This window comes from Trichomonas vaginalis, chromosome I, assembly GCF_026262505.1.
Source record: "Trichomonas vaginalis G3 chromosome I, whole genome shotgun sequence".
NCBI lineage: Eukaryota > Parabasalia > Trichomonadida > Trichomonadidae > Trichomonas > Trichomonas vaginalis.
Genome location: NC_067203.1, coordinates 26,660,294 through 26,674,270, shown reverse-complemented (window position 1 = coordinate 26,674,270; position 13,977 = coordinate 26,660,294). Strand labels below are relative to the sequence as shown.

The following is a 13,977-nucleotide window of genomic DNA, read 5'->3' as shown; positions in this document are numbered from 1 at the left end:
CGTGTATTAGTTGAACCAAGATTTAATGAGAGTAAAGTCAAAAATAAACGTTTGAAGGTGCTTTAAAAGGTAAAGCTGACAAAGTTTGAACTCGAAGCGAATGAACAAGTTTTGAAATCTCATAAACACAACATCATCCGATATAAAATGAACTTCAAACTTCTTTAGACAGTAAAAGCAGACAAGAAACCATACACATAAATCTCTCACTACTGTTAGAGCAGACGACATAATAATTGGAATTTGACCTTGGTTCAAGTGCACCATTAGAGAGAATCTCGAGTACAGCGTAAATGGACTATTCTTAATCAACAGTTTAGAAACTAGTTGCAGGAACATTGAAATCATTGCCAGAAACTTTGAAGCATTATGAACTACCAGACAATGTTAGACAAGAAAGCAGAACAAGAACAGTACACATTATAATCCTTCACAAACTGTTGCTATAGAAACGTATTGGAAGGGAAACGGTTTGAAGAAACTTCCGGTTGGGTGCAGGGCGGAAGCCCGCCGCAAGCGTCTGCCATTATATTGTAAAACCTCCTAATTTGCCACAAGAGTTTTAACATCGATGACGACATACACGACGATGAGAAACATTAGATGTATAAAGGATGTTTATGTCATGGAGGATGAAAATAATGTTTAAATTCACTGTCTCAGATTTATATTGATTAAGAAAGCAGAACAAGACACATCACATGAAATCCTTCACTATGTTAGAGCAGGACGACATAATATTTAAACTTTGACCTTGGTTCAAGCTGCAACCATTAGAAAATCCAAGTAACAAGCGTAAAAGATACACTAACTCCTTAAATAACAATATATGAATATCGGAAGGTTCATGCCTTGAGAATCTTTGGAAACACATATTAACTACAGCAATGTTTAGACAGTAAAGCCGACAAAACTTATTGTGGATACAGAACTAACAAAGAAATTTCAAAACCAGATTACAATGACATTGTACAACAGAAATTATAAATGGTGACCAAGCAACTCCATTTGAGATTTGTTAGAGGTCTTTCAACCAGATACTTTTGAATTTTCTTGGATAAATTCTATTGAACTAACATTACTTATAAAAGTGAACAAATGCAACATTTCATTCGGAGATACATTCCAAATGGTATTTAGATTGACTAAGATTTCTTAGAATACTTGTTATAGAGTTATGCAAGCAATATAATGATTTAATATTCTATACGGAGCTGTTACTACGTCTATGAATCCAATAAATCCAAAACACTTTATTTGGTGGTAGATGTATGAAAATAGTTGACAGTTTTCCATTGCTACACTATACTCAGTCAATGAAGATGCGGAGAGTTCAAAGAAAATAGGTATTGAAACCTTCCTTCACATAGCATAGGTTCAGGTGGGACGCAACATCTGTGGAAGGAAACCATTCACATTCAAGTAAACAAAAAAGGGTTAATACAAAATCTTGCAGCGGGTTCGGAATAGACAGGGAATGCATAGATATGATATCACAAACTAACGCACCAAAAGATGTTAGCGCACACGGTATTTTCTGTGGAACTGAGGGAAATCTACACAGTGTTGTAGCTGGTATTACAGACCCAGCAGGTAATGGAAAAGATTATTTAGTGCCTCCTTATATAACATGCACGCTTGGATACGAGTTGGTTTAAAATCTTTAACTTTACATAAAATGAGCTTTGAAAAGAAGTTTTCGAACAACATCCATTGAGAGTCAATGTTAAGAAAATTCAATGAAGCTGCAAAAGGTCGGAGGAATTTACTACAGAGCTGAAGTGAAAAGTTCTTTGAATACAAAAATGTTGATACATCAACCAAATAATAAACCCTTCGGACTACTTTTTTACCAATTTACGCCAACACTCCCTACGCAACCAATTTGACACTCTCATTCAAAGCAGAAAAGGAGGACAATATAACCATTCCTCATCTTCATTAATGTATAACACTGCGTAAAGCTATGCATATCCAGATGAGGAATAAGGACACGTGAAGTGTTTAAGAGTTTCTAAAAAGTTTGTAGCAGAACATAACCAAGTATTTAACATCAGACCAAAGACAGTGCATACCTCAGCAATTGAAATCACAGATTTTCGTCATTAAGCATAACATAACTCACTACACTACTGAAGACCATAAACCATAACATACTCGGATCATTAACCGCTTCATAAGGACTCTCAGAGATTTAAATCAAGAGCGAACTTACCGAAGAAACCAATAAACATTTTCTCGAAGTATATAATTCCTCAACACATTCTACAACAGGACATACACCAAATTCAATGACACAACAACAAGAAAGAAAATTAGTATACAAAAGAACTAAGTCAAAACACAAAATAATCAGAAATTCAACACAATTTACCCTATTCTGTACAATAAGTTCGTGTAGTTCTTGACGACAAACCATTGACAAAGAAACGTTAAGGTTAAGTCGAAATTATTATATCGTAGACTCTACGCAAGGTAATGGATATCTTTATAAAAGGCTGCTGACGACTCCATACATTTACCCTCGACATAAATTAGTTCGAAAGTAGTAATGGCCAAGAACTTGCTGAAACCATTGACGAAGCAAAGCGAGGATGGTTATTGAAATACTTGACTATAACACAAACGATGACACTTATAAAGTAAGATATGAAGGAGGGACGTTGAAGATGTTTATACCATCTAAGAGACTTGAGAGAGTCAAAACCAACACATCTGGGACCATTAGAGCGGGAGTACTGGAAGACAAAAATATGCCAGAAAGAATAAGAAAATTCTTTCTAAACTTTTTCGTTGGATGTAAATCAGACCTGAAACGAGACAGTCATGATCATCATTAAGGTACCATTTATTTTTGTCATAAATTTACACCAAAATATAATTTTAGGTGAAGAGGTGAGATTTCACCTGTTTTCTCCACCTCTTTTTTCACTTCTTGAACTTTTTATAACATTCGGGTCATAACTTCATCAATTTCATTTAAATCACGATTTAAAAACTCATTGACTTCATCTTCAACCGTGTCATCTTGTAATAAGAATATTTTCTTTAGTTTCATGTCAACATCCGAACAGCAAAGGATAAAATCATATTCATTTCTTCCGTTAAACATTTTTTCTTTCTCGTTCATCGTTAAATAAATTATTGAAAATATAAACAGCGGTGTAAAAGTTATGTACTGTGTTAATGTTGGAAGCTTCACCTATTTTAGATTTTGGATTCTTTTAGTAAGTAATTGTTATCGTTCTTTCTCTTTCCTTATCGTTCATGTCGAATCTGTCGAACCACATATCCTGTATTTCATCGAATTTACGAACTATAGAATCCGTCATTTCCCTGGTTAATGAGGGTAATCATTATTAATTTTTCATATAATTGTCCATATGATTTTCATCGACGTTTCCGGAAAGCATTTAATTAAGCAAAAATATATTATAGGTGAAGAGGTGAGATGTCACCCGTTTTCTCACCTGTTTTCTCACCCCAGTTTTTCACAAGCGTTTTACATGAATTGTACGATGTATATTTGAAATCCTAAACAATTTCGTAGCTTCTATTTCTTCTGTCAGTATGTCAAAGTTTTAACAATGCCGAAAGTTTCTTTTATTTCTTCTTGACGTCAGATAGAAGGAAATCGTCAGCAGTTGGATAGTTTTTGTTCAGAAATGCTAACATGTCCATTTTATTTTCTGCTGGCTTTTCTGCTTCTTTCTTTAAGTCTGCATAGTCGTTTCGCATTCTTTCTATCTCTTTGACGGAGTAGTTATATTTCCTAATTGCTTGCTTTACATTTAGAACATTGCGGATTCATTTTTTGCGTTATATTCTGAAACCTTACCTGCTAAAACAACTAGGCGTCAATGGTTTTCTTTAACTCAAAAGCAGTTGGTCTTATCTGTTCGTTCCATTTATTTACCTCTTCTATCTTTATCTCTTATCTGCCATACACATTCAGCAACTAACGAAACAAAGTTATCGTAGGTCTTAAACTCCCCGGATTTATATATGTCAGAAAACATTCTTATTACCATGTCGCAATCTTTGTCCATAACCTTATGGTTGCAATGAAATCCTAGAACTCATAGTTTACCTTTCGAAATGAACTTCTTTATTTCTACTGAGTCAGTTGGTTTCACTTCTATTTCATCGAATTCAGGAATAGTTAGTTTTTGATGCTGAATTTCAGGTAGTTTTAGGTAAATGGTCAATAATGTCCTGCATTTCATAAAGATACTGTTCATTTGTTTCATCTTTCGCACTACAGTCTAAATTTACTTGTTAAAGTTCTTGCTTTATTCTTCTGGATTTTTGTTTCGAAAGTATATGAAGAAGGAATGAAGCTTTTCATCTCTACTAACATAGATGTTGGATTCATGACTAACGAGTTTGGTGAAGTTGTTGTGGACAGAGTCCCGCCGTTCGCGGCTTGAATTGTTGTTGTGCCGATTGTTGAAATCATATCTTTACATACAAAATAAAAAAATAAATAAAATAAAACTAACGTTATTTTTCTATCTTAAGGAAATTTCATGAAAATTCAAGAGGTGAGAAATTAGGTGAAAAAAGAGACCCAAAGGGTCAGAGCCGCAAAGCGGCTAGGTGACATCTCACCTCTTCACCTATAATATATTTTTTGGTCATTTACACTCATTTACGAAGAAGTTATGACAAAGCATTTACGAAGAAGTTATGACAAAGCATTTACGAAGAAGTTATGACAAAGTCACGAGGGTGAAAAAAGAGGTGAGAAAACAGGTGACATCTCACCTCTTCACCTAAATTATATTTTAGGTCAAAGCTTCCACGAGAGAAAAGATTCCTCATTCGCTAAGGATTCCAAAAATGAAAAAATCATTGATTTCGGCTGAGAAAAAACAGCAAAACCCTTCTTCCACGGGAACAAAGAAATAAAGAAGAAATAAAGTAAATTTTTTATTTATTCCCGTGGAAGATAGAGCACTTTTATGACACTTTTTATTCACGACAAACAAGACAATAAAGAAATAAGAAAATACGGCGCTGTCGCGGTTCGAACCACAGACCTTGACCCCTCCATAACACCACCTTAGACCACTGTGCTACGTAGCCTGTCGACATAAGATTTTATAAATTGCATATTTGACGTAAATTTATTTCCATCTGGCTTCCCACTGCATAAGATATTCATACGTGTTTGTAAGACATTCATTAAACTTCTTTTCTATTGCATCTAATCTTGCGTTATTTTTTTCAATAACTTGTCTGTATTCTTCATCATCTCCAGCAGTGTTTGGGTCTTCACGTTTAAAATATTCATTGTTAACCAATTTTTTATCTACAAATTTTATTAGTGTTTGATTCACTTCGTTATGATAACGGTCATATTCTTTCAATACGTAAGTGAAGACAAAATGCGTCGTACCTTCAATCTTAAAGCTTAAAGAACTTTCAACACAGTTTTGAGGGTCTGTCAGTGGTCAATGAGATAGTATTCGAAGTCAGTCAATAATCTTTTTAAAGTCATTTCATACAGGATAAAATTTAATGTTGTGAAGAAATAGTGTTTATCTCAGAAAAAATAAAGTTAGTTTTTATTTTATTTATTTTTTTATCCTGTATGTAAGAACAGTAATGTCAACATTAGAGAACACAACAACACTGCTATCGTTCATGAAGCCATAAATGAAGAATACGAATACATACAATATAACAAACAATTGAGACTCATTCGTTCAGTCAAAGATGATATGTATCAAATGCAAAGTATAATGAACGCTCTTCGTTCTACAAAAGCAAGCATATCATTGTTTGAAAACCAACAGGCAAAGAACTTTTAGAAGAATTTCCTCATATGATTGCTTCCCTCGGAAAACCGAGGGAAGAGATTCCGTACGAAAATCGCAAGAATTTGGCACCTGGTTTGAAAGGTTATTATGTTCATAGACTTTTAGTAAATGCTGTAGCAATGTGGGCTTCACCTCGTTATGCTTGTTATATTTTCATGATGTTAGATGAACTATATAAAGCAGAACGTGGAGAGATGGAAAAGAAACTTCAAGCAAAAGATGAAGTCATTGAATCCAAGACAAAAGCATACAGAAAAGAATACCACGTTCAGTACCAAAAGGAAAGGAAAAGAGTTATAAGTATATGATTTATACTGAAAGTTGGAAAATGAAGAAGATAAAGATATGGTTATGTTGCATTTAGTCAGAAGAAACAACAAAAGCTTTTACGACCTTGCTAAAATATATAAATCTGACAGAAACTGGTTCTATCGTGAAAACTTACCGATTTCAATGACACCGAATGAGCAAATAAAGAAATTGTCAAAAATACTCTTCCTCAAACACACTATGACATCAAAGGTTGCACAATACTTACCTTCAAAGAAGACTTAACATTACTGAAGGAAAAAATAACAGAATATTTCGATAACTTCAAAGAGGAAGAATGAAGTCACGACAACATTAACGAAGAAGTCACGACAACATTAACGAAGAAGTCACGACAACATTAACGAAGAGAGAATGAGGTGAAAAAACAGACCCAAAGGGTCAGAGCCGCAAAGCGGCTAGGTGATATCTCACCTCTTCACCAAAAATATATTTTTGGTTAAATAGCTTCAGGGTCAATTTCTTCAACCATTTCACTTCCTTCGTCAATGTCAATTGAAGCTTCTTCAACCTTTGGTAAGAACTTTTGTATAACATCTTTGTTCGTTATTGTCTTCAGAGATGAAGGATATATTTCACAGATGTTTCACCCTTCTTATATTCTTTCTGTTCGGAAAGATTCATAGCAATACTGAAGAAGTCAATGTTGGAGTTCTTTATGACAGTATAGTGTGTATCTTTGACATTCACGAAGAAACCCTTTTGTTTCAAAACTACTGCTAACTCTTGTGAAGTATAACGTTTGCGGTCAATGACGATAGCTAATGGTCTGACATACTGACCAAACTTAGATTCTTTCACAAACTTCTTGTTAAAGATAACATTGACGTTTGAAGCATTATTGAACTCATTCTTGATGACAGTAGCGAGAGCATTGTATGAAAAGAACTTGCAATCTTGCATGTGTTTCATTAAAATAAAAATATTAAATTATTTTGAAAAATAACTTAAAAAAATCTAATCTAATTTTTTCAAAAAATATTTTTTTTATTTCCTACTAAAGATGTATCGGAAGTTGTCTAAGTTAGAACACTCGGAAATAAAACAACTTCTTACAGAAGCTAACATAGATGTTGCAAAACATTACGCAACAAACAAAAAGGCACTCGCTGACATCCTCAATGACTATATATGGTGAAATAACTTATGATAGAATTCATGATTACATTAATAACAAAACATTTCCTTTAAATGACGTTGCTATTGACTTATATCATAGACGTTCAATACCTCATGAAGTAAGAAGAGAAATGTTTGACATAACAAAGCCGCATGACGGCGCGGGCGTAGCCCATGCAAACGTTGGTGAAACACGAAAGAGAGATGACACACTGAAACAACAGAGAAGAGAGATGTTTAAAAGTGCTATAGAACAAGTTCGCAAAGCTAACGATGTCATTCGTTCCATTGACGACAAACCAAAAGAAGGTGAGAGATGGTTAAAGAAAGATGAAGAGAATAGGAAGAGAAATGTGAAGTCAGGCAATAGACTCATTGACTTTAACATCGAAGCTTTAGATGAACCAAACAGAGACTACTTACACAAACATTTCGGTAAGGTTTTCATGAGACTCTTAGAGAAAATTAAAATAAACTCGCAACAGAGATGGATGGTATGTTATAAACTTGGTGGAAAGTATGAATGTTCTACGTTAAACCTCAATAATATTGGAACATTACTACATCAGCTCTTGAAGGAGAACTTTATATCAGAGATAGAAGCAAATGCTGCAGGTATTGTTGAAATGCACTATGACTTCTTCTTGACAAACATAAAGAATCTTACCGAAATAAAGATGTATGATTTAACAGAATATGAAGGCTTAACGATGTCAGATGTAAAGAAAGGCAAACCAAAAAAGAGACCATATAGAGATGAAAGCACACTGACAAATGACCAGAAAGCCATTTTGGAAGCTCTTAAGCAAACAGGAAACCCAGCACTTATAGAAAGCTTTTGGAAAGATAATGGTGAAAAGAAGTTTTATAAGAAGAGAAGCGGTCAGTTCTGGAAGTATCTTTGCACATTACCTATAAATCTTGAACGCTACCAAATCTTCAATGAACTGAACAAAAGAACTGCAACACTTATGACAGAGGACAATTGTTTCGTTTATGCTTGCATTCAGGCTGGAGTAAATGAAGAAACTATTGACCACATGAGAGAAGTCATTCGTGTTAGAGACTTTCCTCAAAGTAAAGTACAAGAAATTTCTGACGCAACAGGTATAGCATTTAATGTTACCATTGGTTATTTCAATGACTCAAGACATAATGAAATAAAGAGATATATACCAAAAGAATGCGAAACTGTTAGAACTATTGACTTACTTCTTGTTGAAGACCACTACATGCTAAATGAAAGATTACCAATGACAACATACTTCATTCGAAACTATATAGAAATCTTGAAGGAGTGTGGTGGAATGAACATTGAGAAACAGATGAAGATTTATACAAAGAGAGAAGATAAATATGTAGTTCGTTATGATAGAACAACACCGCTATGGGATGTTATGAAAACATTGTGGGAGTGCAAATATTTCGAACCTATTTCTTATGGAGAACTTTTCACATATACTACTGACTTATATAAACAGAACCTTGCACCATTTAAAGATTTGACATATGCTCCAAAGTATTGTGTACAACTGAAGAAGAAAGCAGAGTCAAAAGAAGTAAATAAAGCTAAATGTAAATTCATTCCTGAGCACGTTTTCTTTGCTGACTTTGAGTGTAGCACAGACGGCTTTCATAAAGCTTTTAACATCTGTTATGACAGTGAAGATGGTTCAGTGAGTGAAAGCATTTGGGGTCAAAACTGTGCAACAGAATTTTTGGAAAGACTTCCTGACAAGAGTTTAATATATTTCCACAACCTCAGTTATGACATAAACTTCATCTTAAGACACATGACAGAAGTGAAAGGAACTCCCATCATTAAAGGTTCACGAACAATGCAAATAACTGGTTTATATAAAGGACGGGCAATTATTATAAAAGACTCTTACAGTGTTATAAATAAGAAGCTTAAACTATTTCCTGCTATGTTTAACTTACAAACAGGACCGAAAGAAGTATTTCCATATAACTACTACAGCAGTGTTTTGTTAGCAAATGACAACAGAACTGGTGTCATTTCTGAAGCATGTAAGTTTATCCATGATGCAGATACATTCATGAAAACATAGATTCCATCAAAGGTTGCAGAATAGATGAAAACCACTTCGACTTAGAAAAATATAGCACGTTTTACTGCAAACAAGATGTAAGAATTTTAAGAGAAGGTTTTGTAAAGTTCCGCAATGACTTATTGAAAGAGTTTGATTTAAACGTTTATGACTACGTTAGTATTTGTTCTATTGCTAACAAATTGTTTGAGAACAGAGTATACTTCCCGAATGGAAATCTTTATGACCTCTCAAATAAACCAAGAGAATTTATTTCGAGATGCATTCAAGGTGGAAGATGTATGTTGTCAGATAACATGAAACAAAAGAGCAAAAAGAAACTCATTGCTGACTTCGACACTGTTTCATTATATCCTTCAGCTATAGCAAGACTTTATACTTTAGAAGGTATTCCAAAAGTATTGAAGGAAGAAATGTTAAGCACAGAGTATCTCATGAGACATTTATTCGATGATGACCAAAAGGAACCCATTGGTGAAAAGTTTATGTGGCTTCTTTGTTCTCATTAAGATAACAGAGATTGGTATACCCAGACACTTTCATTTAATAGTTTGCGACCCTGAACTAAATCCAGAACTTAACGTTCCAAGAAGTTCAAAACACTTGCTGTCTCATTGTATGTTGACCATATAACATTACAAGACCTCATAAAATATCAAGGTGTCAAATGTGAAGTGTTGCAAGGATACTATTACGATGGAAACAGAGATATGAGAATAAGAGATGAAGTAAAGAAGTTGTTGAGTTAAGGTTAAAGTATAAGAAAGAAGGAAACCCCTTACAAGAAAATTATAAAACTCATTCTGAACAGCATTTATGGCAAAACTATTCTATCTCCTATTGAGTCAAAAATAACCATAGTAAATGACAAAGATGCTATAAGATATGCTATAAGAAATTACAACCATATAGTGAAGTTCGAAGGTTTGGATGGTTCAGATAAAACTATTTTCAAGCTAACGAAAAGCATTTGCAGACACTTTAAACTTCTGTCCACTTGGTGTTAATATTCTGTCTATGTCAAAACGTATTATGAATGAAGTATTCTGTACTGCAGAGGACATGGGACTTCAAATCTTTTTACAGGATACCGACAGTATGCACTTATATAATGAAGACATCCCAAAGCTTGCAGCAGAGTTTAAGAAGAGATATGGTCGCGAACTTATAGGAAAGAACCTTGGTCAATTTCATAGCGACTTTGCAGAAATAAACCTGGAAAACAAAGTTTAGCTATATAAAAGTATTTTCTGTGGAAAGAAGACCTACATAGACTTACTCACTAACGATTTAAATGAAGTTGCATTTCACTGCAGAATGAAAGCGTGAAGCAAGATTTATTGCTTTAACCGCTAATGAAATGTTTCCTGAAGCTATACAATGCTATTACAATGAAGATAAGAACATTCACATACCTGTTGGAACATATGACAAAGACTCTGAGTTCAGTTTAATGAAACTTTACAAAGCACTTTATGATGGTCAGAGATTGGATTTGACTTATGTAAGTTTCTAGTCCTTGCTTTGCTGAAAAGTTCAACTTTTCATAACGACTAAAACAAGCTTTTATTCGTAAGTTGAAGTTCTGAGGTCATGGGCTTCGCCCTTGCCGCTAGCGGCTTATTTTTGTCAGCAATGAGGTCATTCGTGATAAAAATAAAGCTAGCGTAGATTTTACAATACTGCGATGTAGAGTTTAAGAGTTGTGCTTCAATGTAGAGACAGTCCTTCCCATCTGGAGGCAAGAACACTGGACATTTATATGGTCATGAGTGGAGAACATGTCTATCCAAAACTCACGATTGAAGCCAGTTAATTTATAGTATTTAGGTTAGGGAAGTGGTGAAGTTCTTGTATGACCAATGAACTCATTTTCAACGCCTTTGGCTATATTAGAGTAAAGTATTGCTTGCTTTCTATCCCAAATGCCAGGTGTTACAATCTTTGAAATTCATTTTTCCTCGAAGCATTGCATCATAATTGAAAACATTCTTAAAATCATCACTTGGTTCGGAGATTTGAAATCTTATACGTAATGGATTTTCTTTCTTTTAGCGATTCATTGAATGGTGAGAATACAATGAATTGACAGTCATGAGTTCCATCTTCATTTTCATTAAATTCATAATGAAAGTATAAGTTTGTGGCTGACTACCTTCTTCCTTCAGTTGTGCAAGAAACTCACGTAAAGGCTGTAAAGTTTGTACTTCAATTTGAACTTTTTCTCGAACATCTCATTAAATGAAATCATACATTGCAACAATGTTTATCGTCTTTAAAGTATTTGTATATGAATGTTTTGGGCGCTTAAAGACTGTTCGTCATTTTCTATCTCGACTTGAAGTATAAAGTCAACCTTTCTGAAAGCACGTGTTATATACATAGATGTTATGCCAATGTACTTCTCTTCATTTATGTTCACAATCCAGTCTGTTGGAAACTTAAACGTTACTCTGTTCCCCTTTATTTTGACGTCAGGGTTTTCACTACTGAACGCAACAGATAAAGGTATTTGTCTATACATTTAATTCGGATAAAAATAAACCATTTACTCTTTCTTTGCTTCAGCTTCTTTAGCTTTTGCTTCTTCTCTAGCTTTTTTCGCCAGCAAACGGGGTTCTTCTGTCTTCCAGCAGCTAATGCAGCTAGTTGTTTTTCACTAAGTTTCTCTTTGGTCTCTCTGGCTTTTGTTCTTGTTTTGTTCCTTCAGTTCGGATAAAATTTGCTCGCGAATTTCTTTCTTCAATGCTTCAACATCTATGACACCTTGGGTCTTGTCCGTAGGGCTTGTCTGAGTCATTTGACTGCAGATAAAAAAACTAAATTAAAACTTTAACCGATGTAAAATGAGCTTGTCAAAATCAGAGCGAGAGTCTATTATATTAAATGACGCAAGAGGAATACAACATCCTTTCTATTACGTAAGTCAGAGTAAAGATGGTAAAATATACGTAAGAAAAGAAAAGGTACCATTAGCGAATGCAGAGAGCGACAAACAATTAAGGTGCATGGCAAGGGTGAAGTCCACGAAGCCCATATAAAACCTTCTGTTTCAAACTGAAAAGTCAATAGAACCAGAAGAAAAGAAGCCAGATGTTTCTTTCAATAACGAACCAAGAGCTTATTGCAAAGTTCGTGAATTTCATTGAAAAACAAACCGAGTCAAAGAACCCTGACCCACCAGTGAAAGAAGTTGAGACAAAAGAGAATGTACAGTTCATTGAAAATGTCAAGAACAACTTCCACCACGAATGCCAAGAAGAAGAGTGAGAATAATGAAGTAAATAGATATTTTTATCTGAAGTAAATACATGCAGAACGAACAGTTAAACGAATTTACTCCAGCAGAGCATATTCATCAGATTCGCTCATATTTCGATATCATAGACAATGCAGTTCAAATTGGTGACACTAATAGAAAATATTCTGACGCAAAGATTCCATCACAACCTGGAACTGCTAAAGATAACACATGGGTAACATTCAATCTCTCACCTCCTGGTGAAAATATGTTGGACCTTTACAAATACATTCATTACGTATAAAATGGAAGGTCAATTTATTGTAGATAAAGAAATTGGTTCAGGTTCCAATAAAACAAACCCACCAGGATTTTGGATTGGTTTCGATGACGCTTTCTATGCAGTTGCTGGATATCAAATCCTTGCAAATGGTCGTATCGTATATTCTCAAGACAACGCAAGAGAAGAAGCATATATAACTTCAAACTCACAAACTACCGAACAAATAAAGAAGTAGATGTTTTTTCAAAGACTCGACATGAAGATGTATGGAGTCATTCGGGAACATGCAGAACAGGACAAATTGTTAGTGGTCCTTACAGCAGGAAAAAATTTGATTTTAAGCTTCGTTAAGAATTCCTGTTAGAAGATTCCTTCCATTAGAAGCTACGATTTTCCAGCTTTTGCAGGAAAATTCACTTAAAGTAAAGTTCAGTAGCGACGCCTTACAATGCACATCATATCTTGTAAATGATATCATTGCTTTCAATCCAACTCTTAAAGTGCATTGCTTCAGATTCAAATCCACCGACAAATAATTGTTCCATGGAATGAACCATTCACTATGATAACGAAGGCAATAGAAGCTAGTGGAACAGTTACTATTACAACTGTAACCCAGCAACTATTTCGAACAAAGATGGATTTTAATGAATGTTTCATTCATCCAAAGTCATTCTCTTTAGACCCTAAATTTATACAGAACTTGTAGAACATTATACAAACGAGGCTTTATGTTTTCCTGTTAAAGTTATGGATTGGATTCCTATGGGACGGTTCATTCAAAGAATACAGATAGTTCAAGTGCAACATTTACAGCAGCTTATACTCCTATTAATGTTAAAAGTATTTGGGCACTATTTAGAAAGAAAGACAACTATTATGTTAATTTTGAGAACCCTAAGTTTAAATATCTTCAGCTTTCCATGGGAGCTTATGGAAATATGCTGCAGAACCTGAAAAATCATATGGACCTGTATTTTATGAAATGGTTGCGAACGCTTGCAATACAAACAATGATATGATAGATTTAATGAAGATGTTATGAGGTCATTGGTGGATGATGGTAGTGTGGAACATAAATGGATAGCTATGACAACACCCATTTCT

At 34.4% G+C, this 13,977-nt stretch overlaps 3 pseudogenes across 3 annotated transcripts, besides 1 other annotated feature; 2 read left to right on the top strand and 1 right to left on the bottom strand.

Moving 5' to 3' along the window:
* Positions 1-175: 175 nt before the first annotated feature.
* Positions 176-13,977: part of a mobile genetic element that runs on past the window's edge.
* Positions 5,611-6,436, top strand: TVAGG3_1055350 (annotated as a pseudogene). The gene has a single exon. A coding segment is annotated over exon 1 (826 nt).
* Positions 6,595-7,067, bottom strand: TVAGG3_1055340 (annotated as a pseudogene). The gene has a single exon. A coding segment is annotated over exon 1 (473 nt).
* Positions 8,246-9,014, top strand: TVAGG3_1055330 (annotated as a pseudogene). The gene has a single exon. A coding segment is annotated over exon 1 (769 nt).